Source organism: Ostrinia furnacalis, unplaced genomic scaffold, assembly GCF_004193835.3.
Source record: "Ostrinia furnacalis isolate ACB-3 unplaced genomic scaffold, ASM419383v2 OfSCF7159, whole genome shotgun sequence".
Classification (NCBI taxonomy): Eukaryota; Metazoa; Arthropoda; class Insecta; order Lepidoptera; family Crambidae; genus Ostrinia; species Ostrinia furnacalis.
The window spans coordinates 53,474-81,032 of NW_021137398.1; the positions used below are offsets into that span (position 1 = coordinate 53,474).

The window sequence follows — 27,559 nt, forward strand, 5'->3', positions numbered from 1 at the left end:
TTACGGCCGTGGGCTTCGGAGCAGGTTGGGAGCCCACACGATGGCCACGATGACTCCTAAAGTACCAGGCTTGGATAACCTCTGAAGAAGTAGCGGTTCTTCTCGTCCATACTTTAGTATCTTGGAGCAGGCACAAGTCACATTCAAACCATTCAGCTCCATATTTCTCAGCCATAATAACTCCTGAAGTACCAGGCTCGCATAACGCCCAAGGCGGTAGCTAGTGACATCTCACCTGTACAGCGACGCCTTGCAAAGCATGTTGCGGCCGTGGGCTTCGGAGCAGGTTGGGAGCCCACACGATGGCCATATTCCGCGCTGTCATGCCGGTACTTTCTCCCAGTAGGGACACTCGGCGGAGGTGACGCATTAGGTACGCTAGGGTCCTGTGGGGAAGATAAATACAGAAGTTTGAAAAAAGACACTTTGCAGTGTAATTTTGAATAAATAAATAAAGAAATAAATTAAAAAAATTGAAGTATTAGCACGCCTGTCATGACAACTGAAGAGTTCACTTTGACACTCGTAATCAGTAATAGACCAGGTTGTCATAAGAACGTAGGTTCTGTAGCCCAGCTAAAGTATCAGGATCTCATAACAACTGAAGAGATTACTAGACACTTCTAATCAGACGTCTGGCATACATACGAAGATCACAGGTCCAGCTAAAGTACCAGGCTCTCATAACATCTGTAATATACCAGTTTGTCACTGACCTGTAGTGAGGAGGCGGCAGTTTGACCACAGTGTCTCTGACGGCCCTCAGTTTGGAGGCCTCGTCCGGCTGTTGTACTGCGCTCACGAAGCTCTCGTATAGCTGGTACGTGCAAAGCGGGTTTGGGAGCTCTCTGTAACAATGCAAGAGTATAAGAAACATTACGGAGTCTTCATCGCTTTCCGGTACGCGGCCTCCACTCCAGAACCTTGCTACCCCATCGGCCGTCAGTTTTGCGTACTATGTGCCCTGCCCATTGCCTCTTCAGCTTGCTAATCCGTCGGGCTATGTCAGTGACTTTAGTTCGTTTACAGATCTCCTCATTTCTGATTCGATCACGTAAAGAAACAATGACGGAGTCTTATGTAATTGCAATAGGTGCTGTTTTACATCAAAATGTGACATGACTACGAACCTAGAAAGAGACACACACATTTTTGGTCACATTCCATTTACCAGCACTTCACGACTCTTGAAGTACCAGACACGCATAACCTCTAAGAAAGTGGCATCTTACCTGAAGTACACTGCGCCTCACTTGACTACCCTATGGTCCCAGTCCCTTTGAAAGGACCAAACTTACCAACAAACCCTTGACGATGAGTCCTGAAGTACCAGGCTCGCATAACCACTAAGGAAGTAGCATCTCACCTGAAGTACATCTTCAGCAAGCTAGGCACGGCGTGGGGGTCTCTTGCGACCGCCGGCGCGGTCAATTCCGGCGCGGTTCCGGCGTCGAAAGCGGCTCGGAGCCGTTGCGTGAGCCCCGACCCGCCGGACAGACGATACACGCCGTCTACAGCGCCTCGGGCTTCGATGGCGCGTGCGCACTCGACTAGTACTTGAGGCACTGTGGGAGAATGTACTATGATTAAAAGTTAGACAAGAAATGAAATACGATTTTACCTGCCTAGCACTTATTGCGTGTTATGTAAGCAATTTTTAATGACTGTGTTTTATTGAAAAAGAGGCTGACAAAGGTGACTGAGTTTCTTCCGCCACTTCTTCTCAGCACCAGCCCATATGTTGTCCCGAAGTAGTGGTAGGGCAAGCTATATTTGGGACGTGTATAAGCGCCCTAAAAAGGGCCTATGTATGTACTGAATAAACTATTCGAATTTGCAAAAAAAAAAAAATTTAAAAAACAAGCTTTTATTAAAATACTCGTAAATACGAATCAAACGAGCCCTAACTCGATGGGGTTGTGTAGTTTTATTGAGGAGATCCTATGGCCACCTTCCAGCTCCATCATATCAGATCAGCCCCAGGTCATAGCCAAACAATTGCTTCCTCCGTTATAAGATCGATTATAAGTTTTTAATTCATATTTACTACCTAGAAGTACCAGGCGCCCATAGCTATGGAAGAACTAACTCACCGCTTCCTCAGGATGCCTTTTAGGCCTAGATTATTACTAGAATTTCTAGATTTAATAAGTCTATAAAAGATTCTCACCGTCAAGTCCAATAGGTGTCAAGTGAACTCACATTCCCTCAAGACATCATCTTTTCACTATCATCCATACATTTTTGCTACCTAGAATTACCAGGCTATCATAAACTCACGATCTTGTCCCACATTGAGCCAATCAAGCTCCCTCAGCATGTCTTTTAGTCCATACATATTCGGGTTGTAAGTACCAGGCGCCCATGACTGATAGAAGAACTAACTCACCATCATGTCCTACATTCAACAGGTGTTCTCCCAAGTCACAGCCAAACACTCGCTCCCTCAATATGGCCTGCTGCTTCAGACTCCTTCGGGAGGGTCGAGACAGGATGAAAGACCGGAACAGACTGAACCAACTGCATTCCCTCAGGATACCCTTTGTTTATCAGAGATTTTGCTTACTATCCTATTTCTAGTTTCTAGATTTAAGATATAAACGCAGACGTCTCCTCGTCATCCTCTATCACTGGCTCCATACATTTTCTGCTTGGAAGTACCAGGCGCCCATAACTATGGAAGAACTAACTCACCGTCATGTCCAACATTCAGTAGGTGTTCGCCCAAGTCGCATCCAAACACTCGCTCCCTCAGTATGCCCTGCTGCTTCAGACTCCTTCGGGAGGGTCGAGACAGGATGAAAGACCGGAACAGACTGATCAGCTTGCCATGCTTCCGAAGGACTGGTTTCACTGGGGCCACTGCTACGGATCTGGAAAAAGAGGTGATGATGGTAAGTTTTTTGACGAAAATAGATATTGCGGATCGAAGAGTCAGGTATTACGAAACAGATAAATCTGCTGAGGAATTCTGAGAACAATTGATAAATTAACTACGGATGAAAAAATAGGCCTTAATCTTAGAAAACATCTTAACTCTCTGAAAGTACCAGGCACCTAGAACTTTGAGGGATACTCATCAAATGAGGGCTATCGTTTTTATACTAAACATTTGGCACCCCTGGCGATTGACAGGACCTTACTCTACAGTGGCGCCATCTTGATGAGTGCAAATGCGATAGTCCTCCTACCACTTTAGCGCTCACCAGTTGGCGCCACTGTCTTAGCTACTAGCAAGTGACAGGACCTTACTCTACAGTGGCGCTAACTGGTGAGCGCTAAAACGATAGCCCTCATTATAGGCGGGTACAGATTTGAAATACTAGTGCCCGTTTTCACCATCAATCCCTAATTTTTAAGTGACCGACCCCTATGAAAACAAAATTCCTGTTATGTGTTACCATAGGAGTCACTTAAAAATTAGGGATTGATGGTGAAAACGGGCATAGGAATCCTATCTATACATCTGGTATAGGGCAGTACTTATTTATTCATGACCTAAGTACCAGGCGTCAAGAGCCACTAAGGAGTCGTCACTTACCCAACTATAGGCGGTGGTTGCGTCATATGCCTGGGCACTTTATCGCCAATCACAGCAACACAGTGGTGCGGGAAGAATCCCACTCGGAACCCGCGTTTGCCGCGCCACCATAAGGACTCTTGGGGACCTGTGGAAACAATAGTCTTCATCATCATCATGTTCTGCGAGCACGTAGAATTTCGTCCAATGACCCCAAGCTACCCATCCTTATCGCTCGCGCGTAATTATGTTGCTATCGCGCTCGCACACTCACTGCGGGCGCCCGTCGCACAGTCGCGACAACAATATTATTACGCGCGAGCGATAAGGATGGGTAGCTAGGAGTCATTGGACAAAATTCTACGTGCTCACGGACCGGGCTTTAGTATGAAGGCCCTTTTCAGGAAAATTTACGCTTGACTTGCCATAACTTCAAGACAACATTTACCGGCTGATGCTGAGAAGTATCGCGTGAAATGGCGGTGGTAGACTCTCAGACTTTGGTCAGATGTCATTTAGCATTATTAGATAGAACCAATTCTAATAAATGTAGACCTACCCGGCATATCGATGATGGAGATCATATCTCCAACTTCGAAGCTTATTTCGTCCCGTGCCTGCAAAAAACAATTATTTTTAAGAATGTTGATACCACAAACCAGGTTTTAGGGCTAAAAAGTAATATTACTGCTGATTTGAACTGACTTTTTTACAAATCGGATACAGTTGGTAAAGTAGAATTAATTTTAACTGACTTCAAAAAAGGAGCAGGCGGATCGTATTTCTTGTTTTCTTCTTATTATTTACTAGCTATGCCCCGCGGTAAAACGTAGCCTGTTTTAATCCAGGTTATCAGCTAACTCCATACCAAATTTTATTACAATCACTCCAGCCGTTTAGACGTGAAGAAGTAACAAACATACACACTCTCAAACTTTCGCCTTTATAATATTTGTGTGATTTACCTGCGACACATATTTCCTGACGGAGTAAGCGGCTGCTACAGCTGGAGTGTTGATAGAGCTGGAGTCTTCGTTCGCCACCAGTAGTTTGTGACCTGCAACAAATTATTATGTTGAGAACTAAATAATTAGACAACAGTTCTCTGAGGCCATTCTGAGGTACCAAGCATTCAGAGATAACCAAGAGTTATGTATGTGTTACGGTCAAAGTGATAAATGTGAAAATTATGAATAATCGCCGGTTATTATGAATAATTACCGCATGATTTGGTAAATGTGATTAATATGAGGTCATTTATGTGTGTATAAAACTAAATAGGCGGCTTAGGGGTGGCCCAAGGGCCACCCCCGCCGCACCTTAACCTATTTTTCACTTTAAATCAAAACATTATGTTATAGGCATCATGGAAAAGTAATATTATGCAAGAACCACTCCAAACTCATTTTGCCAAATTATATTAATATATGATATCAAAACGTTCAAAAGTTTGGCTGTACACGAGCACGTACACAAGATGTTGTTCTCTTTTATGAAATTTGTTAGTACTAAGCTTGAATTATTAAATAATCACTGTTAAATGTGATTCATTTATCACTTTTACCGCGACTGTCGGTAATTATTCATAATAACCGGTTATTATTAATAATTTTCAATTTATCACATTAACCGTAACATATGAACCCTATCGAGGTAACATTAAGGTTCTCACCATTATTGTCCATCAAAAGAGGGGGAAGAGGGCAGCAAGTAAGCATTATATTCCAAATTGTACCAGATCCATATTTCCTGGATCTAATATCGCCCGTATTCTAGACACAAAGTACCAGGCGCCCAGAGCTGACCAAGAGGTACCGCTGCCTCTTGCTAGACCGTGCGAATTGGGGTGCCAATATCACCCCTATCCCAGTAACAATAAGGTCACCTTTATTATCCATCTGGAGCCAGTTGAGCACGGGCCTGCAGCCCCGTAGTGAGCGAGTCGTCGAGGTGGTGCGCGTAGTGCGCTATGGACCCCGGTGGTAGTGCTCGTCGTGTTGTGGAGGCAAAACGACGGAGAGTGAGGCAAAAAGAAAGAAAGAGAGAGAGAGAGAGAGAGAGAGAGAGAGAGAGAGAGAAAGAGAGCGGAGATGATCCAACTAGCAATGCGTCAATGTACCAGGCGCCCAGAGCTATCCAAGAGTAATCACTACCTTCTCATAGCTATTGCTACAACTTTAGGCCAGTAGAATAAAACACAAAAATTGATTAAATCGGAAATAATTCCTACAAAAGATTTTTTTGCTTTAATGGCTTCATTGGTTGCCCATTAAGACTCTCCTAAGTTTTCGACTTCGACGGAGTTGTGCTTAAGTGGTGGGGGCCCCCGAAAGGGGCGTTTATTCGGTTTTCCGGTTATACCGCGTAAAGGATTTACCCTATCGAAAAGTGGTCTTCATGACGGTTAAAGGGCACTTAATCCTGCATTGAATAAGACCAAATTCATATGTTTTGGACAAACCGTTCTCGCGCTAAAGTTCGGCAAAGTAGAAAATATACGTATAATTAATGACCCTCTCCACGTCCAATGGCTTGTTACCCACATGCTTCCAAGCCTTGTAAAGGGTCGCCTTAACCAGTGTAACCCTAACAAGGCTCACGAGTTTGATTCGCTTATCCTTGTTCGTCCCAGCCGTTCCTTAACTGCGGTTGCTGCACCTCTTCCTGGCACTCTCCTGAACGACTCTGTGTTACCTAATGTGGCTGCCCCTCTTCCTTGTACCCTCCTGTACGATTTCATTGCTTAGCCATATGCCTGGTCCAAGGTTCGACGCCACAAAATCAACTTCGTACGAGTGAAAATAGTTTAAATACTATTTCCCGTGCTTGCAACATTTTTCTTTACTGCTTCGCCTCTATTAGTCGTAGAGTGATTGTATATATCCTATAGCCTTCCTCAATGTATGAGCTATTCAACACAAAAATAATGATTTCAATCAAACTAGTAATTCTTAAGATTAGCGCGTTCAAACAAACAAACAAAAAACTCTTCAGCGTTTTAATATGAACTTGTTGTTGTTGATTTTTGGCGTCGAACCTTAGACCAGGCATACGGCTAGGCAACGTAGTCATGCAGGAGGATACAAGGAAGAGGGGCAGCCACAGTAGGTAACACAGAGTCGTTCAGGTGAGTGCCAGGAAGAGGTGCAGCAACCGCAGTTAAGGAACGGCTGGGACGAACAAGGATAGGCGCATCAAGCTCGTAAGCCTTGATAGGGTTACACTGGTTGAGGTGGCCCTTTTCAAGACTTGGAAGCCTGTGGGTAACAAACCATTGGACGTGGAGAGGGTCATTAATTATACGTATATTTTCTACTTTGCCGAACTTTAGCGCGAGAACAGTTTGTCCAAAACATACGAATTTGGTCTTATTCAATGAAGGATTGAGTGCCCTTCAACCGTCATGAAGACCACTTTTTGATAGGGTAAGTCCTTTACGCGGTATAACCGGAAAACCGAAAAAATGCCTCTTTCGGGGGCCCCCACCACTTAAGCACAACTCCGTCGAAGTCGAAAACTTAGGAGAGTCTTAATAGGCAACCAATGAAGCCATTAAAACAATAAAATCTTTTGTATGAATTATTTCCGATTTAAAAGCTAATTCTACTGGACTACTTAACATACATGATAAGTGTGTTATGGAGAAAGAGAGAGAGACGGATAGAATTAAAAAAAAGAGAGAGGAGAAAAGAAGAGTGTGAGCGTCAATGTACCAGGCGCCCAGAGGCATCTAAGAGTAATCCAAGAAACTGCTTTCTGGGTCAAGTATTGCCCCTATTCTAAACTCAAAGTACCAGGCGCCCAGAGCTGACCAAGAGGTATCGCTGCCTCTTCCTAGACCGGGATGCCAATATCACCCCTATCCCAGTAACAATAGGGTCACATTTGTTATGCATCTGGAGCCAATTGAGCACCGGCCCGCAGCCCCGTATAGTGAGCGAGTCGTCGAGGTGGTACGCGTAGTGCGCTATGTGGTAATGCTCGTCATGTTGGGAAGGCAATACGACGGAGAGTGAGACAGAAAGAGAGAGAGAGAGAGAGAGAGAGCGGAGATGGTCCAACTAGCAATGCGTCAATGTACCAGGCGCCCAGAGCTATCCAAGAGTAATCGCTACCTTCTCATAGTCACAGCTTAGCAGACCATAGTGTGAATGACGGAGAAAGAGAGAAAGAAAGAGAGAGGGAAAGAGAGAAAGAAAGAGAGAGGGAAAGAGAGAGGGAAAGAGAGAGGGAAAGAAGAGAGTCTATAGATACTCAAGAATAAATCGCTGCTTCCCAGCTGCCATTATCACCCCTATTCCAGACATTAAAGTACCAGGCGCCCTGAGGTAGCCAAGAGGTATCAATCAATGCCTTCGTCTGCCAAATACCTACATGCTAACATCTCCCTTATCCCAGTCACAATAAGGAGACCTTTATTATCCATCTGCAGCCAGTCCAACACGGGCCCGCAGTTGAGCGAGTCGTCGGCGATGATGGACAGGTGGTGGGCATAGTATCAGAGAACGAGAGAGAGAAAAGGAAAAAGAGAGTGAGGGAAGAGGAAAAACTTATACAAAGCGCGTCATGTACCGGGCGCCCAGAGCTATCCAAGAGTAATCTCTGCCTTTTCATAGCTATTGCTACAACTTAACATACCATGATAAGTGTGTGATGGAGAAAGAGACAGAGACGGATAGAAAGAATTAAAACAAAGAGAGAGGAGAAAAGAAGAGTGTGAGCGTCAATGCACCAGGCGCCCAGAGCACTCAGAGCTATCCAAGAGTAATCTCTGCCTTTTCATAGCTATTGCTACAACTTAACATACCATGACAAGTGTGTGATGTAGAAAGAGAGAGAGACGGATAGAATTTAAAAAAAAAGAGAGGAGAAAAAAAGAGTGTGAGCGTCAATGTACCAGGCGCCCAGAGACATCTAAGAGTAATCCAAGAAACTGCTTTCTGGGTCTAGTATTGCCCCTATTCTAAACACAAAGTACCAGGCGCCCAGAGCTGACCAAGAAGTACCGCTGCCTCTTGCTAAACCGTGCGAATTGGGGTGCCAATATCACCCCTATCCCAGTCACAATAAGGTCACCTATGTTGTCCATCTGCAGCCAATTCAGCACGGCCCCGCAGTTGATCGAGTTGTCGGCGATGATGGACAGGTGATGAGCGTAGTGCAAAGAGAGAGGGAAAAGGAAAAAGAAAGAGAAGAAGGAGGAACAACATATACCACGCGCGACATGTACTAGGCGCCTAAAATATAGTTCCAAAATACTGGACTGTCCTGTCAATGACATTGACAGTGGGGCGCCACCGTCAATACCGGATCGCTGGTTCAGATTTTTGCCATGTTGGAAACCATATAGTTGAACGATGGTAGCGCCCCCCTGTCATTGAGTTTGGCGGGACAGTTCAGCGTGGGTCATCTATACCCAAGAGTTTACCTTCGTCTGCCAATATCGCCCCCATTCTAGACAAAAAGTACCAGGCGCCTAGAGCTGACCAAGAGGAATCTCTACCTTCTCATGCTACAAAATAACTAGTGTCCNCACTCAGAGCTATCCAAGAGTAATCTCTGCCTTTTCATAGCTACAACTTAACATACCATGATAAGTGTGTGATGGAGAAAGAGAGAGAGACGGATAGAATAAAAAAAAAGAGAGGAGAAAAGAAGAGTGTGAGCGTCAATGTACCAGGCGCCCAGAGACATCTAAGAGTAATCCAAGAAACTTTCTGGGTCTAGTATTGCCCCTATTCTAAACTCAAAGTACCAGGCGCCCAGTGCTGGCCAAGAGGTATCGCTGTCTCTTGCTAGACCGTGCGAATCAGGGTGCCAAATCACCCTTATCCCAGTCACAATAAAGTCGCCTTTGTTATCCATCTGCAGCCAGTTCAGCACGGGCCCGCAGTTGAGCGAGTCTTCGGCGATGATGGACAGGTGATGAGCGTAGTGCGAAGAGAGAGAGAAATGGAAAAAGAAAGAGAAGAAGGAGGAACAACATATACCACGCGCGACATGTACAGTCACGGAATGAAAAGGTTCGTCAGTTTTCAAATTCATTCCTTCAACGAATCGCGAGCACATATTACCTTTTGAAACTATGTTACAGAATAATCTCAAATTAGAGAAAATAATCTTTAACTGTTCGTCAGTAAAGTTCAAAATTATTCAGATCAAAGTTGTTTGACGATTTATCTTGTCAAGAAGATTATTATGATTGATAAACTAAAACCTTGTTGGTTCAACCTGTCATTATTATGTCTATTAAATAAAAAAAACTATTGTCAATTATTAATCAATGTCATCATTGCATTGCACTGATGGGATAGAAAAATAAACAAGCAAAACCTTATTCGTCAGCAAACGTCATATTTATTTAAATGTTAGCAGCACTGTTTCTTGCACTGTTATGTTGGCAGGTTTGACTCTTTGGTGCAAGCGAAAACCGACACTAAGGTGACGAACCTTTTCATTCCGCGACTGTACCAGGCGCCTAGAAATACCCAAGAGTTTGCCTTCGTCTGCCTATATAGCCCCTATTCTAGACAAAAAGTACCAGGCGCTCAGAGCTGACCAAGAGGTATCTCTCCCTCTGCTTGGTAGACCGTACGAATCTCACCCCTACTGCGGTAGTGTTAAGGTCCTCACCGTTATATTTTCATTTTCATTATTTATTATCCATCTGCAGCCAGTTCAATATGGGCCCGCAGTTGAGCGAGTCGGCGATGATGGACAGGTGAGCGTAGTACAAGAGAACGAGAGAGAGAAAAGGGAAAAGAAAGAGAGGGAGAGAACAGAGAGGGTTCAAACAGCAGCGCGTCAATGTACCAGGCGCCCAGAGCTATCCAAGAGTAATCTCTACCTTCTCATGCTACAACATAACATACCATGATCAATGACCATGATAAGTGTGTGACGAAGAAAGAGAGGGTCGAATAGAAAGAGAGAGGGAAAGAAGAGTGTGCGTCAATGTACCAGGCGCCCAGAGATATAGCCCGACCAGGAACATAAAAACCCTCGCCATGTTGCGGAAAACTAATGGTACTAATTTCTTTTAATGGCAACAGTATAGATGACCCACGCTGAACTGTCCCGCCAAACTCAATGACAGGGGGGCGCTACCATCGTTCAACTTTATGGTTTCCAATATGGCAAAAATCGGAACCAGCTCAACCAGCGATTCGGTATTGACGGTGGCGCCCCGCTGTCAATGTCATCGGTAGGACAGTTCAGTATTTTGGAACTATAACTGAAAACTTCATTGACATTCACCTTGCATGTCAGTCTATTGCTGTCAAAGTGTAAACAAACTTTATTATAAACGTGCGCAATTGATTTGGTGAATTAAATTGCTAAAATCTTTTTAAAGTCGTGAAAGAAAAGTGGTTCACAATGTGTTAAAATATTTGTCGAAGAGAAATACTAAGGGTTCGGACAATATTTTCATTGAATAATGTTTCCGACAAAGGTTGTCAAATTGACTGACATGTTTATCGCATAGTACAGTCCACTATGAAAATTAGCTGTGTTTGTTTCAACTAACTTTTTTTTTTTAAATTTCACTTTCTACGTGTTGAATTTTATGGAATTGGGAAAGAAGTAGCGAGTTTGAAGCGTTCATGAGCAAACATTGCAGTTGAATATTCAAGTTCTGAATTTGATTATTGATGAATAATAAAATAAAACCTACTAGCTCGATTGATGGTTTCATTTAATTTTTTAAACCAGGTTACCTATAATAATATTTTATCGTTAATTTATGAACATATCAAATTAGCCCGTAATCCTGAAACCTGATACATAAAGTTAGCCTATTAATTTAACACAGGTACGACTGTACTCAGTGTTGCACTATCAAATGAAATTGACGCGCCTCTATGCCAGGGTTTTTATGTTCCTGGTCAGGCTTTACCTAAGAGTAATCCAAGAATCTGCTTTCTGGGACTAGTATTGCAGGGACAATACTAATAGGGATTGTAGACAAAAAAGTACCAGGCGCCCAGAGCTAACCAAGAGTAATCTCTGCCTTCTCATACAACTTAACATACCATGATAAGTGTGTGACGGAGAAAGAGAGGGAGAAACAGATAGAATTAAAAAAAGAGAGAGAGGGGAGGAAAGATGAGTGTGAGCGTCAATGTACCAGGCGCCCAGAGACACCTAAGAGTAATCCAAGAAACTGCTTTCTGGGTCTAGTATTGCCCCTATTCTAGACACAAAGTACCAGGCGCCGAGAGCTGACCAAGAGGTATCTCTCCCTCCGCTTGGTAGAGCGTACGAATCTCACCCCTATCGCGATAGTATTAAGGTCCTCACCTTTATTATCCATCTGCGGCCAGTTCAACATGGGCCCGCAGATGAGCGAGTCGGCGATGATGGACAGGTGAGCGTAGTACCACAGAATAAGTAATAGTACAGGTACAGAAGGATTACTCCGCAAGACGATTTAAATAAATGCGAGTCTTGCTACGACGCGATACAGTGGAATTCAGCTCGCACAGCACTACGTACCTACAATTTTATTCACCTACAAGTTTTGTCTCTTTCTATCGCGTGCCTCTGAACTCTTCTTACGCTGTTAGGGTTGCTGTCTAGTAAAAAATAATTAATCTACTTATTTGTAATGAGGTACGTATGTAGGTAAGTATGCATTCATTATGGAAAACCTTCATAGTAGGTTAGGTTCCTATACTATCCTAAGAATTATTGATTACCTACATGGCCAACATACCTTTCAGCATCTTTGGGAAGCGAAAAAAAAAGATAAATCCGGTAGATTACTTTTCGAATTTAAACACCCGAACGCCGCACAATATTTCTTTCTCTTTATGTCCATGTGGTATCAGACATTCATCGATCATTCGACAATACATTTCAAATACTTCTTATTGTTCAACTGCGAACGCTCTGTAGGCTCCCGACCAGACTCATGGCGTATTTCAAATCCGCATTAGACTCTATTTTGAAACAATTAAACTTTGGTTTTATTTGTATTCAATTTTGAACTTGGAAAATTCTCGCTGGACACTCTTTACAACTGCAACGTAACCTCACTTCACAACTTCAAAAGAGTGTGACAATCCGCGTCCGTTCTAGTCTGATTGGAACCATGAGTGCACCAGATTCACTCCCGAAGATATCGGAACGATAAACGTCACCATCTTATTCACGTATTTTTGATATTCGGTTTGGCCGAAGCTTCGGCTGGTATTTGGCCGAAAACGAAAATATGGCCGAATGTCCATTTTTTGGCCGAAAATGGCCGAAAACGAAAACGAAAACGAATATTCGGTCGGTCACTAAAAATAACATCCCATGATAAGTGTGTGACGAAGAAAGAGAGGGGCGAATAGAAAAAGAGAGGGAAATAAGAGTGTGCGTCAATGTACTAGGCGCCCAGAGCTATCCAAGAGTAATCTCTGCCTTCTCATAGCTACTGCTACAACTTAACATAGCATGATAAGTGTATTACTTACGGAGAAAGAGAGGGAGAGACAGATAGAATTAAAAAAAGAGAGAGAGGAGAAAAGAAGAGTGTGAGCGTCAATGTACCAGGCGCCCAGAGATACCCAAGAGTAATCCAAGAAACTGCTTCCTGGGTCTAGTATTGTAGGGACAATACTAACTAATAGGGATTCTAGACAAAAAGTACCAGGCGCCCAGAGCTAACCAAGAGGTAGCGCTGCTTCTTGCTAGACCGTGCGAGTTGAGGTGTCAATATCACCCTTATCCCGGTAGTATTAAGGTCCTCACCTTTATTATCCATCTGCAGCCAGTTCAACACGGGCCCGCAGTTGAGCGAACCGTCGGCGATGATGGACAGGGTGGTGCGCGTATTAGTGCGAGAGAACTAGAGAGCGAGAGAGAGAGAAAAGGAAAAAGAAAGAGAGGGAGAGAACAAAAAGGGTCCAACTAGTAGCGCGTCAATGTACCAGGCGCCCAGAGCTATCCAAGAGTAATCGCTACCTTCTCATAGTCACACCTTAGCAGACCATAGTGTAAATGACGGAGAAAGAGAGAAAGAAAGAGAGAGGGAAAGAAGAGCGTCTATAGATACTCAAGAGTAAATAAATCGCTGCTTCCCAGCTGCCATTATCACTCCTATTCCAGACACTAAAGTACCAGGCGCCCAGAGCTAGCCAAGATGTATCAATACCTGCGTCTGCCAAATGCCTACATGCTAACATCTCTCCCTTATCACAGTCACAATAAGGTCACCTCTATTGTCCATCTGCAGCCAGTTCAACACAGGACCGCAGTTGATCGAGTTGTCGGCGATGATGGACAGGTGATGAGCGTAGTACAAGAGAGAGAGAGAGAAAAGGGAAAAAGAGAGAAGGAGAAAACGGAGAGAGTCCAACTAGCAGCGCGTCAATGTACCAGGCGCCCAGAGCACTCAGAGCTATCCAAGAGTAATCTCTACCTTCTCATGCTAAAACATAACATACCATGATAAGTGTGTGATGGAGAAAGAGAGAGAAACGGATAGAACTAAAAAAAAGAGAGAGGAGAAAAGAAGAGTGTGAGCGTCAATGTACCAGGCGCCCAGAGACATCTAAGAGTAATCCAAGAAACTGCTTTCCGAGTCTAGTATTGCCCCTATTCTAAACACAAAGTACCAGGCGCCCAGTGGCCAAGAGGTATCGCTGTATCCTGAAAGACCGTGTGAATTGTGGTGCCAATATCACCCTTATCCCAGCCACAATAAGGTCGCCTTTATTATCCACTAGCTTTCCGCCCGCGGCTTCGCCCGCGTGGAATTTTGTCTGTCAGAGAAACACTTTATCGCGCGCGTCCCTGTTTCAAAAACCGGGATAAAAACTATCCTATGTTCTTTCCCGGGACTCAAACTATCTCTATGCCAAATTTCATCAAAATCGGTTGCGAGGTTTAAGCGGGAAAGCGTAACAGACAGACAGACAGACAGACAGACAGACAGACAGACAGAGTTACTTTCGCATTTATAATATTAGTTGGGATCTGGAGCCAGTTGAGCACGGGCCCGCAGCCCCGTAGTGAGCGAGTCGTCGAAGTGGTGCGCGTAGTGCGCTATGGACCCCGGTGGTAGTGCTCATCGTGTTGGGGAGGCAACACGACGTAGAGTGAGGCAAAAAGAAAGAAAGAAAGAGAGAGAGAGAGAGATAAAGAGAGCGGAGAGGGTCCAACTAGCAATGCGTCAATGTACCAGGCGCTCAGAGCTACCAAGAGTAATTGTGCCGGACGGTATTGGGTTGCAACCCTGTGCGGACCCTTGATACCGTACGCCGACACGGCGCGATGCGGGGTGCAGCGCGAGCGGGAGAGCGAGACGAAGGGGGCGGGGAGCGCAGAAATGATAACTCGGTTGTGGTTGAGACTGTGACCGGTTCCTCGGAGCAGTGGCGAGAGCTTGGTGTTGTAGCTTGTTGAGGAGAAAACGCGGAACTGACTGGGTCCGGATGGCACCCCGATATTTATTTACTTTCATTAGAGTGAGAAAACCTCGTTGCCTCTCGCTCTAATGAAACAGCAAATCTATTGCCCTCTCTCTCTCTAATTTAGACCCCCCCTGGGCGGCAATACCGTATAGAGAGCCTGTTTTTTATCTATTCGGTGACCTATTTTTTAACTATGACCTTGACCTAATTCTTATCGGATTCTAATTAGCTCTTCCACTATTNTATTGATTACCTACATGGCCAACATACCTTTCAGCATCTTTGGGAAGCGAAAAAAAAAGATAAATCCGGTAGATTACTTTTCGAATTTAAACACCCGAACGCCGCACAATATTTCTTTCTCTTTATGTCCACTTTTAAATAATACTTCGATCATAGAATTATAATCATACTACAACGCATGCCAGCGTCCTGACGAGTGATATAATACCCGCCGGCGGGGCGCTTCGCTGTAGGTAATTATCGGATGTACCGCGCGGAGTAAGCCAGGCCTGGTAGTACGAGAGAACGAGAGGGAGAAAAGAGAAAAGAAAGAGAGGGAGAGCGGAGAGGGTCCAACTAGCAGCGCGTCAATGTACCAGGCGCCCAGAGCTATTCAAGAGTAATCTCTACCTTCTCATGCTACAACATAACAACCACTCATACCATGATAAGTGTGTGACGGAGAAAGAGAGGGACAGATAGAAAAAGGAAGAGAGACGGAAAGAAGAGTGTGCGTCAATGTACCTGGCGCCTAGAGACACCCAAGAGTAATCCAAGAAACTGATTTCTGGGTCTAGTATTGCGCCTATTCCAGACACAAAGTACCAGGCGCCCAGAGCTGACCAAGAGGTATCGCTGCCTCTTGCGAGACCGTACGAATTGTGGTGCCAATATTACCTCTATCCCAGTCACAATAAGGTCACCTTTATTATCCATCTGCAGCCAGTTCAACACGGGCCCGCAGTTGAGCGAATCGTCGGCGATGATGGACAGGTGGTGGGCGTAGTACCAGAGAACGACAGAGAGAAAAGGAAAAAGAGTGAGGGAAGAGGAAAAACTTATACAAAGGGCGTCATGTACCAGGCGCCCAGAGCTATCCAAGAGTAATCTCTGCTATTTCATAGCTATTGCTACAACTTAACATATACCATGATAAGTGTGTGATGGAGAAAGAGAGAGAGACGGATAGATTTAAAAAAAAGAGAGGAGAAAAGAAGAGTGTGAGCGTCAATGTACCAGGCGCCCAGAGCTAACCAAGAGGTATCGCTGCCGCTTGGTAGACCGTACGAATCTCACCCCTATCCCAGTAGTATTAAGGTCCTCACCCTTATTGTCATCTTACTGTTACTCAAGAGTACGCTGCTTCCAGGCTTATAATATCGCCAATATCGCTCCCATTCTAGACACAAAGTACCAGGCGCCCATAATCATCCAAGAGTAATCGCTGGGTTCACTTGGCTATGTATGAGTCAGTGGTAGTGAGAATTGAGATAGAAAGAAAAAGAGAGAAAAGGGGAGAGAGAGAGAAAGAAAGAGAGTAAGGGAGGGTCAATACGCCCAGAGATACCCAAGAGTAATCCAAGAACCAGCTTTTTGGGTCTAATAACAGTAATAACACCCCTATTATAGACACAAAGTACCAAGCGCCCAGAGCCGACCAAGAGGTACCGCACCGATGCCTTTTGCTAGACCGTTCGAATCAGGGTGCCAAGTCACCCTTATCCCAGTCACAATAAGGTCGCCTTTGTTATCCATCTGCAGCCAGTTCAACACGGGCCCGCAGTTGAGCGAGTCGTCGGCGATGATGGACAGGTGGTGGGCATAGTATCAGAGAACGAGAGAGAGAAAAGGAAAAAGAGAGTGAGGGAAGAGGAAAAACTTATACAAAGCGCGTCATGTACCAGGCGCTCAGAGCTATCCAAGAGTAATCTATGCCTTTTCATAGCTACAACTTAACATACCATGATAAGTGTGTGATGGAGAAAGAGAGAGAGACGGATAGAATTAAAAAAAAAGAGAGAGGAGATAAGAAGAGTGTGAGCGTCAATGTACCAGGCGCCCAGAGACATCTAAGAGTAATCCAAGAAACTGCTTTCTGGGTCTAGTATCGCCCCTATTCTAGACACAAAGTACCAGGCGGCCAGAGCTGACCAAGAGGTACCGTACCGCTGCCTCTAGCTAAACCGCGCGAATTGGGGTGCCAATATCACCCTTATCCCAGTCACAATAAGGTCACTTTTATTATCCATCTGCGGCCAGTTCAACATGGGCCCGCAGTTGAGCGAGTCGGCGATGATGGACAGGTGCGCGTAGTACGAGAGAACGAGAGAGAGAAAAGGGAAAAGAAAGAGAGGGAGAGAACGGAGAGGGTCCAACTAGCAGCACGTCAATGTACCAGGCACCCAGGGCTATCCAAGAGTAATCTCTACCTTCTCATAGCTACAACTTAACATACCATGATAAGTGTGTGATGGAGAAAGAGAGAGAGACGGATAGAATTAAAAAAAAGAGAGAGGAGAAAAGAAGAGTGTGAGCGTCAATGTACCAGGCGCCCAGAGCTAACCAAGAGGTATCGTTGCCACCACTTGGTAAGCCGTTCGAATATTATCCAAAACTTAGCAGACCATAATGTACTCTATCCCAGTCACAATAAGGCCGCCTTTGTTATCCATCTGCAGCCAGTTCAACACGGGCCCGCAGTTGAGCGAGTCGTCGGCGATGATGGACAGGTGGTGGGCATAGTATCAGAGAACGAGAGAGAGAAAAGGAAAAAGAGAGTGAGGGAAGAGGAAAAACTTATACAAAGCGCGTCATGTACCAGGCGCCCAGAGCTATCCAAGAGTAATCTCTGCCTTTTCATAGCTACAACTTAACCTTAACATACCATGATAAGTGTGTGATGGAGAAAGAGAGACAGATGGAATTAAAAAAAGAGAGAGGAGAAAAGAAGAGTGTGAGCGTCAATGTACCAGGCGCCCAGAGACACCCAAGAGTAATCAAAGAATCTGCTTTCTGGGTCTTTTATTGCAGGGACAATACTAATAGGGATTCTAGACACAAAGTACCAGGCGCCCAGAGCTAACCAAGAGGTATCGTTGCCTCTTGCGAGACCTTGCGATCAGGGTGCCAAATCACCCTTATCCCAGTTACAATAAGGTCGCCTTTGTTATCCATCTGCAGCCAGTACAACACGGGCCCGCAGTTGAGCGAGTCGTCTGCGATGATGGACAGGTGGTGCGCGTAGTGCGCTATGAGCCGGTGGTAGTGCTCGTCGTCCTCGCTCGATAGCTCCTCGGAGAGATTGGGGAGGCCAGAATACGAGGAAGAGTGAGACTGAGAGAGCAAAGAAAGAGAGAGAGCGGAGATGGTCCAACTAGCAGCGCGTCAATGTACCAGGCGCCTAGAGCTATCCAAGAGGTATCAATACCTGCGTCTGCCAAATGCCTACATGCTAACATCTCCCTTATCACAGTCACAATAAGGTGACCTTTGTTATCCATCTGCAGCCAGTTCAACACGGGCCCGCAGTTGAGCGAGTCGTCGGCGATGATGGACAGGTGGTCCGCGTAGTGCGCTATGAGGCCTATGAGCCGGTTGTAGTGAGATAGAAAGGAAAAGAGAGTGAGATAGAGAAAGAAAGAGGGAGGGAGGGTAAAAAGTGCGCGTCATAGAAATACCGAAGAGTTAGCTCCCTTTGGCTGCCAATATCGCTCCCATTCTAGACAAAAAAGTACCAAGCGCCCATATCTATCCAAGAGTAATCGCTGCCTCCACTAGGTAGACCATGCCAATATGACCTCTATTCTAGTTATATTAAGGTGCTCACCTTTATTGTCCATCTTGGGCATAGTACCTGAACGAGAGAGAGAAAAGGAAAAAGAGAGTGAGGGAAGAGGAAAAACTTATACAAAGCGCGTCATGTACCAGGCGCCCAGAGCTATCCAAGAGTAATCTCTGCCTTTTCATAGCTATTGCTCTAACCTAACATACCATGATAAGTGTGTGAAGGAGAAAGAGAGAGAGACGGATAGAATTAAAAAAAAGAGAGAGGAGAAAAGAAGAGTGTGAGCGTCAATGTACCAGGCGCCCAAAGCTAACCAAGAGGTATCGTTGCCACCACTTGGTAAGCCGTTCGAATATTATCCAAAACTTAGCAGACCATAATGTACTCTATCCCAGTCACAATAAGGTCACCTTTGTTGTCCATCTGCAGCCAGTTCAACACGGGCCCGCAGTTGAGCGAGTCGTCTGCGATGATGGACACGTGGGGTGCGCGTAGTGCGCTATGAGCCGGTGGTAGCACAGAATAATAATAAGTAGTGCTTGTCGTCTTCGCTCGATAGCTCCTCGATGACATTGGGTAGACCAGTATACGACGGAGAGAGAGACAGATTGAGAGAAAGAAAGAAAGACAGAGAGAGGAGATGGTCTAACTGGCAGCGCGTCAATGACCAGGCGCCCAGAGCTATTCAAGAGTAATCTCTGCCTTCTCATAGCTACAACATAACATACCATGATAAGTGTGTGATGGAGAAAGAGAGAGAGACGGATAGAATTAAAAAAAAGAGAGGAGAAAAGAAGAGTGTGAGCGTCAATGTACCAGGCGCCCAGAGACACCTAAGAGTAATCCAAGAAACTGCTTTCTGGGTCTAGTATTGCCCCTATTCTAGACACATAGTACCAGGCGCCCAGTGCTGACCACGAGGTACCGCTGCCTCTTGCTAGACCGTGCGAATTGTAGTGCCAATATCACCCTTATCTCAGTAGTATTAAGGTCCTGACCTTTGTTGACCATCTGCAGCCAGATCAACACGGGCCCGCAGTTGAGCGAGTCATCGGCGATGATGGACAGGTGGTGCGCGTAGTGCGAGAGAACGAGAGAAAGAGAGAGAGAGAAAAGAAAAAAAGAGAGTCTCGAAGAAGAAAAACTTATACAACGCGCGTCATGTACCAGGCGCCTAGAAATACCCAAGAGTTAGCTGCCTTCATCTGCCAATATCGCCCCCATTCTAGACAAAAAAGTACCAGGCGCCCAGAGCTGACCAAGAGGTATCTCTCCCTTCGCTTGGTAGATCTAAGAACTAAGACAATAAATGATTTATTGATTGATTGATTGATCGTACGAATCTCACCCCTATTGCGGTAGTATTAAGGTCCTCATCGTTATAATTTATAATCCATCTGCAGCCAGTTCAATATGGGCCCGCAGTTGAGCGAGTCGGCGATGATGGACAGGTGGTGCGCGTAGTGCGCTATGAGGCCTATGAGCCGGTTGTAGTGAGATAGAAAGAAAAAGAGAGAGAGATAGAGAAAGAAAGAGGGAGAGAAAAGGGAAAAGATAGAGAGGGAGAGAACGGAGAGGGTCCAACTAGCAGCGCGTCAATGTACCAGGCGCCCAGAGCTATTCAATCAAGAGTAATCTCTACCTTCTCATGCTACAACTTAACATACCATGATAAGTGTGTGATGGAGAAAGAGAGAGAGACGGATAGAATTAAAAAAAAGAGAGAGGAGAAAAGAAGAGTGTGAGAGTCAATGTACCAGGCGCCCAGAGCTGACCACCCTCTGCTTGGTAGACCGTACGAATCTCACCCCTATCGCGGTAGTATTAAGGTCCTCACCTTTATTATCCATCTGCAGCCAGTTCAACATGGGCCCGCAGTTGAGCGAGTCGGCGATAATGGACAGGTGAGCGTAGTACGAGAGAACGAGAGAGAGAAAAGGGAAGAAAGAGAGGGAGAGAACGGAGAGGGTCCAACTAGCAGCGCGTCAATGTACCAGGCGCCCAGAGCTATCCAATAGTAATCGTTGCCTTCTCATAGCCACAACTTAGCAGACCATAATGTGTGTGTGACGGAGAAAGATAGAGAGATATAGAGATAGGAATTAAAAAAAGAGAGAGGGGGAAAGAAGAAGAGTGTGAGCGTCAATGTACCAGGCGCCCAGAGTCAACCAAGAGGTATCGCTGTCTCCTGCAAGACCGTGCGAATTGTGGTGCCAATATCACCCTTATCCCAGTCACAATAAGGCCTTTGTTGTCCATCTGCAGCCAGTTGAGCACGGGCCCGCAGCCCCGTAGTGAGCGAGTCGTCGAGGTGGTGCGCGTAGTGCGCTATGGACCCCGGTGGTAGTGCTCGTCGTGTTGGGGAGGCAAAACGACGGAGAGTGAGGCAGAAAGAAAGAAAGAAAGAGAGCGGAGATGGTCCAACTAGCAATGCGTCAATGTACCAGGCGCTCAGGGCTACCCAAGAGTAATCGCTGCCTCATGGACTTCACCGTGCGATTATCACCCTTATCCCGATAGTATTAAGTTCCTCACCCTTATTGTCCATCTGCAGCCAGATCAACACGGGCCCGCAGTTGAGCGAGTCGACGATGGTGGACAGGTGAGCGTAGTACGAGAGAGAGAGAAAAGGAAAAAGAAAGAGGGAGAAAACGTAGAGGATCCAACTAGCAGCGCGTCAATGTACCAGGCGCTTAGAGCTATGCAAGAGTAATATCTACCTTCTCATATCCACAATTTCTTAGCAGACCATAATGAGTGTGTGATGGAGAAAGAGAGAGAGACAGAATTAAAAAAAGAGAGAGGCGGAAAGACGCCCTTGACGCTCACACTCTTGTGAGCGTCAAAGTACCAGGCGCCCAGAGCTAGCCAAGAGTAATCTCTGCCTTTTCATAGCTACAACTTAACATACCATGATAAGTGTGTGATGGAGAAAGAGAGAGAGACGGATAGAATAAAAAAAAAGAGAGGAGAAAAGAAGAGTGTGAGCGTCAATGTACCAGGCGCCCAGAGNACACCATTAGTCAAAGACGTGTTTCAATATAGTAAAAAGTGAACATCTCCAAATCAATTAAATATATTATATAGGTATAGTAACGGGCACACCCGGTGCCCAACAATCCTTTATTAAAATAACTTGGGTTAAATAGTTCAAATACTTTAATTAACTCGCGCGCGCGTATTTTGAATTAAATGGCGCATTAATTTTTCTATTTGTATTTGTTTTTTATTTATTTTACTAAAACCGAAAATACCGAATATCCCGGTTTTTGTTAAATGAATACCGGTATTAATTAGACCTAAATTTGGCCCGGTATTCCGGTATTTTCGAAATTCGGTATCCCGGTTTGCGACCCCTAGCCCGCAGTTGAGCGAGTCGTCGGCGATGATGGACAGGTGGTGGGCATAGTATCAGAGAACGAGAGAGAGAAACATCAACAACTTATACAAAGCGCGTCATGTACCAGGCGCCCAGAGCTATCCAAGAGTAATCTCTGCCTTTTCATAGCTATTGCTACAACTTAAGATACCATGATATAGTTCCAAAATACTGGACTGTCCTGTCGATGACATTGACAGTGGGGCGCCACCGTCAATACCGAATCGCTGGTTCCGATTTTTGCCATGTTGGAAACCATAAAGTTGAACGATGGTAGCGCCCCCCTGTCATTGAGTTTGGCGGGACAGTTCAGCGTGGGTCATCTATAAGTGTGTGATGGAGAAAGAGAGAGAGACGGATAGAATTTAAAAAAAAGAGAGAGGAGAAAAGAAGAGTGTGAGCGTCAATGTACCAGGCGCCCAGAGACATCTAAGAGTAATCCAAGAAACTTTCTGGGTCTAGTATTGCCCCTATTCTAAACTCAAAGTACCAGGCGCCCAGTGCTGGCCAAGAGGTATCGCTGTCTCTTGCTAGACCGTGCGAATCAGGGTGCCAAATCACCTTTATCCCAGTCACAATAAAGTCGCCTTTGTTATCCATCTGCAGCCAGTTCAACACGGGCCCGCAGTTGAGCGAGTCGTCGGCGATGATGGACAGGTGATGAGCGTAGTGCGAAGAGAGAAAGAAATGGCAAAAGAAAGAGAAGAAGGAGGAACAAAATATACCACGCGTGACATGTACCAGGCGCCCAGAGCTGGCCAAGAGGTATCTCTCCCTCTGCTTGGTAGACCGTACGAATCTCACCCCTATCGCGGTAGTATTAAGGTCCTCACCGTTATTATTCATCTGTGGCCAGTTCAACATGGGCCCGCAGTTGAGCGAGGCAGCGATGATAGACAGGTGTGCGTAGTACGAGAGAACGAGAGAGAGAAAAGGGAAAAGAAAGAGGGAGAGAACGGCGAGGGTCCAACTAGCAGCGCGTCATTGTACCAGGCGCCCAGAGCTATCCAAGAGTAATCTCCACCTTCTCATGCTACAACATAACATACCACGGTATGACGAAGAAAGAGAGGGACGAATAGGAAAAGAAAGAGAGAGGGAAAGAAGAGCGTCTATAGATACTCAAGAGTAAATAAATCGCTGCTTCCCAGCTGCCATTATCACCCCTATTCCAGACACTTAAGTACCAGGCGCCCAGAGCTAGCCAAGATGTATCAATACCTGCGTCTGCCAAATGCCTACATGCTAACATCTCTCCCTTATCACAGTCACAATAAGGTCACCTCTATTGTCCATCTGCAGCCAGTTCAACACAGGACCGCAGTTGATCGAGTTGTCGGCGATGATGGACAGGTGATGAGCGTAGTGCGAAGAGAGAGAGAAAAGGAAAAAGAAAGATAAGAAGGAGGAACAACATATACCACGCGCGACATGTACTAGGCGCCTAAAATACCCAAGAGGTAAACTCTTGGGTATTTTAGGCGTTTTATTTACCTTCGTCTGCCAATATCGCCCCCATTCTAGACAAAAAGTAACAGGCGCCCAGAGCTATCCAAGAGTAATCTCTGCCTTTTCATAGCTATTGCTACAACTAAACATACCATGATAAGTGTGTGATAGAGAAAGAGAGAGAGAGGGATAGAATTAAAAAAAAGAGAGAGGAGAAAAGAAGAGTGTGAGCGACAATGTACCAGGCGCCCAGAGCTATCCAAGAGTAATCTCCTCTGCCTTTTCATAGCTATTGCTACAACTTAACATACCATGACAAGTGTGTGATGTAGAAAGAGAGAGAGAGGGATAGAATTAAAAAAAAAAGAAAGGAGAAAAGAAGAGTGTGAGCGTCAATGTACCAGGCGCCCAGAGACATCTAAGAGTAATCCAAGAAACTGCTTTCTGGGTCTAGTATTGCCCCTATTCTAAACACAAAGTACCAGGCGCCCAGTGCTGGCCAAGAGGTACCGCTACCTCTTGCTAGACCGTGCGAATTGTAGTGCCAATATCACCCTTCTCCCGGTAGTATTAAGGTCCTCACCTTTATTATCCATCTGTGGCCAGTTCAACATGGGCCCGCAGTTGAGCGAGGCAGCGATGATAGACAGGTGAGCGTAGTACGAGAGAACGAGAGAGAGAATAGGGAAAAGAAAGAGAAGAAGAGAACGGAGAGGGTCCAACTAGCAGCGCGTCAATGTACCAGGCGCCCAGAGCTATCCAAGAGTAATCTCCACCTTCTCATGCTACAACATAACACACCACGGTATGACGAAGAAAGAGAGGGACGAATAGGAAAAGAAAGAGAGGGGGAAAGAAGAGCGTCTATAGATACTCAAGAGTAAATAAATCGCTGCTTCCCAGCTGCCATTATCACCCCTACTCCAGACACTAAAGTACCAGGCGCCCATAGCTAGCCAAGATGTATCAATACCTGCGTCTGCCAAATGCCTACATGCTAACATCTCTCCCTTATCACAGTCACAATAAGGTCACCTCTATTGTCCATCTGCAGCCAGTTCAACACAGGACCGCAGTTGATCGAGTTGTCGGCGATGATGGACAGGTGATGAGCGTAGTGCGAAGAGAGAGAGAAAAGGAAAAAGAAAGAGAAGAAGGAGGAACAACATATACCACGCGTGACATGTACTAGGCGCCTAAAATACCCAAGAGTCTTCGTCTGCCAATATCGCCCCCATTCTAGACAAAAAGTACCAGGCGCCTAGAGCTGACCAAGAGGAATCTCTACCTTCTCATGCTACAAAATAACATCCCATGATAAGTGTGTGACGAAGAAAGAGAGGGACGAATAGAAAAAGAGAGGGAAATAAGAGTGTGCGTCAATGTACCAGGCGCCCAGAGATACCCAAGAGTAATCCAAGAAACTGCTTTCTGGGTCTAGTATTGCCCCTATTCTAGACACAACATACCAGGCGCCCAGAGCTGACCAAGAGGTATCGTTGCCTCTTGCTAGACCGTACAAATTGGGGTGCCAATATCACCCTTATCCCAGTCACAATAAGGTCACCTTTATTATCCATCTGGAGCCAGTTGATCACGGGCCCGCAGCCCCGTAGTGAGCGAGTCGTCGAGGTGGTGCGTGTAGTGCGCTATAGACCCGGTGGTAGTGCTCGTCGTGTTGGGGAAGCAAAACGACGGAGAGTGAGGCAAAAAGAAAGAAAGAAAGAAAGAGAGAAAGAGAGAGAGAGAGAGAGAGAGAGAAAGAGAGCAGAGATGGTCCAACTAGCAATGCGTCAATGTACCAGGCGCTCAGAGCTACCCAAGAGTAATCGCTACCTTCTCATAGTCGCAGCTTAGCGGATCATAGTGTAAACTAGCTTTCCGCCCGCGGCTTCGCCCGCGTGGTTTTTTTATTCCAAGTCTGATTATTTTTTGTTATACCACGTTTTATAGTGACTGACGTTTCATGTCAAGTCACACGGGAATGCTGTCGAACGGGATAAACAGTATCCTATGTCCTTCTCCTGGCTCTAAACTACCTTCCTGACAATTTTCAGCTAAATCGGTTCAGCCGTTCTTGAGTTATAAGTGGAGTAACTAACAAGACTTTCTTTTATACAGTGTGAGTCACGTTAAAGTGTACATATGAAAATAGATGAAACTAGACCTATTTTTATCGACAAAAAAGAGGTCAAAATTTTTTTGAGATTTTTTTTAAATTTTTTATAGAATTTTTTTTCTTCCAATTACATACGTATTGTAAAGAAAACGTAATAACTTATAAAACTAAGCGGTATATCCTGATAAAATAAAAACAGTGATAATGCTAAATAACAAGCGATACTAAAAAAATACATAAAATACACAAAAATTGCCAACAAATAATAAAAAAATGATACTTTTTGAAAAAAATCTGCTTAAAAATTCGTGTTTTTTTGGTTATTTGATAAATTTCTCCAAAAAATGCCCCTGTAACAGGTGGTTTTTATTGTTTTGTATTATTCTCTATCGTATTACCTTTGTAAAACCAAAAATTGCATGTCTCTATCCCTATCACAACATTTGCTAAGATAGTTTGAACAAAGGCCTACCACAACATTATTCTCCTCTACAGGTAGGGACAATTTTAATTTTAACTACAATGCTTATTTTACTTCGAAATCTTTTGTTTTTACTTGAAATCTAACTTGTCTTTATCAAAATTACAAATCTAGAGCCATTTTCAGTTTCGTTGTTAGCGAAGCGTTGAATGGCGCGCCCGGAGAGGCTTAGTTCAAACGATCATAGCAAATGTTGTGAAAGGGATAGAGACATGCGATTTTTGGCTTTAACAAAGGTAATACGATAGAGAATAATTCAGAGTAATAAAAACCACCTTTTATAGGGGCATTTTTTGGAGAAATTTATCAAATAACCAAAAAAACACGAATTTTTAAGCAGATTTTTTTCAAAAAGTATCGTTTTTTATTATTTGTTGGCATTTTCTGAGGATTTTATGTATTTTTTTAGTATCGTCTGTTATTTAGCATTATTACTGTTTTTATTTTATCAGGATATACCTCTTAGTTTAAAAGTTATTACGTTTTCTTTACAATAAGTACTTGAAAGGAAAAACAATCTATAAAAAATTTAAAAAAAATCTCAAAAAATTTTTGACCACTTTTTTGTCGATAAAAATAGGTCTAGTTTCATCTATTTTCATATGTACACTTTAACGTGACTCACACTGTATATGTATATAGATGACGAAGAAAGAGAGAGGGAAAGAAGAGCGTCTATAGATACTCAAAAGAGTAAATAAATCGCTGCTTCCCAGCTGCCATAATCAACCCTATTCCAGTCACTAAAGTACCAGGCGCCCAGAGCTAGCCAAGAAGTATCAATACCTGCGTCTGCCAAATGCCTACAAGCTAATATCACCCTTATCCCAGTCACAATAAGGTCACCGTTATTGTCCATCTGCAGCCAGTTCAACACGGGCCCGCAGTTGAGCGAGTCGTCGGCGATGATGGACAGGTGGTGGGCATAGTATCAGAGAACGAGAGAGAGAAAAGGAAAAAGAGAGTGAGGGAAGAGGAAAAACTTATACAAAGCGCGTCATGTACCAGGCGCCCAGAGCTATCCAAGAGTAATCTCTGCCTTTTCATAGCTACAACTTAACAATGATAAGTGTGTGATGGAGAAAGAGAGAGAGACGGATAGAATAAAAAAAAAGAGAGGACAAAAGAAGAGTGTGAGCGTCAATGTACCAGGCGCCCAGAGACATTTAAGAGTAATCCAAGAAACTGCTTTCTGGGTCTAGTATTTCCCCTATTCTAAACTCAAAGTACCAGGCGCCCAGTGCTGGCCAAGAGGTACCGCTGCCTCTTGCTAGACCGTGCGAATTGTAGTGCCAATATCACCCTTCTCACGGTAGTATTAAGGTCCTCACCTTTATTGTCCATCTGCAGCCAGTTCAACACGGGCCCGCAGTTGAGCGAGTCGTCGGCGATGATGGACAGGTGATGAGCGTAGTGCGAAGA

The 27,559-nt window shown here is 44.8% G+C and overlaps 1 protein-coding gene across 1 annotated transcript; it reads right to left on the reverse strand.

Moving 5' to 3' along the window:
• Nucleotides 1–27,559, reverse strand: LOC114363519 (GTPase-activating protein CdGAPr-like). The gene is made up of 9 exons (XM_028319257.1): nt 27,469–27,559; nt 4,486–4,577; nt 4,080–4,137; nt 3,542–3,668; nt 2,695–2,873; nt 1,367–1,565; nt 717–848; nt 236–386; nt 1–120 (listed from the first exon to the last, which is right to left on the reverse strand). Exons 1-9 carry the CDS (start codon nt 27,479–27,481, stop codon nt 1–3), a joined length of 1,071 nt encoding a protein of 356 aa, XP_028175058.1. The 5' UTR covers nt 27,482–27,559.

Coding starts and splice junctions, on each gene's coding strand:
- LOC114363519 (XM_028319257.1), bottom strand. Junction 3,669..4,079: donor CTCCATCATCGATATGCCGG/GTAGGTCTACAT, acceptor TTGTTTCCACAG/GTCCCCAAGAGTCCTTATGG. Junction 121..235: donor TGCAAGGCGTCGCTGTACAG/GTGAGATGTCAC, acceptor GCCTGCTCCAAG/ATACTAAAGTATGGACGAGA.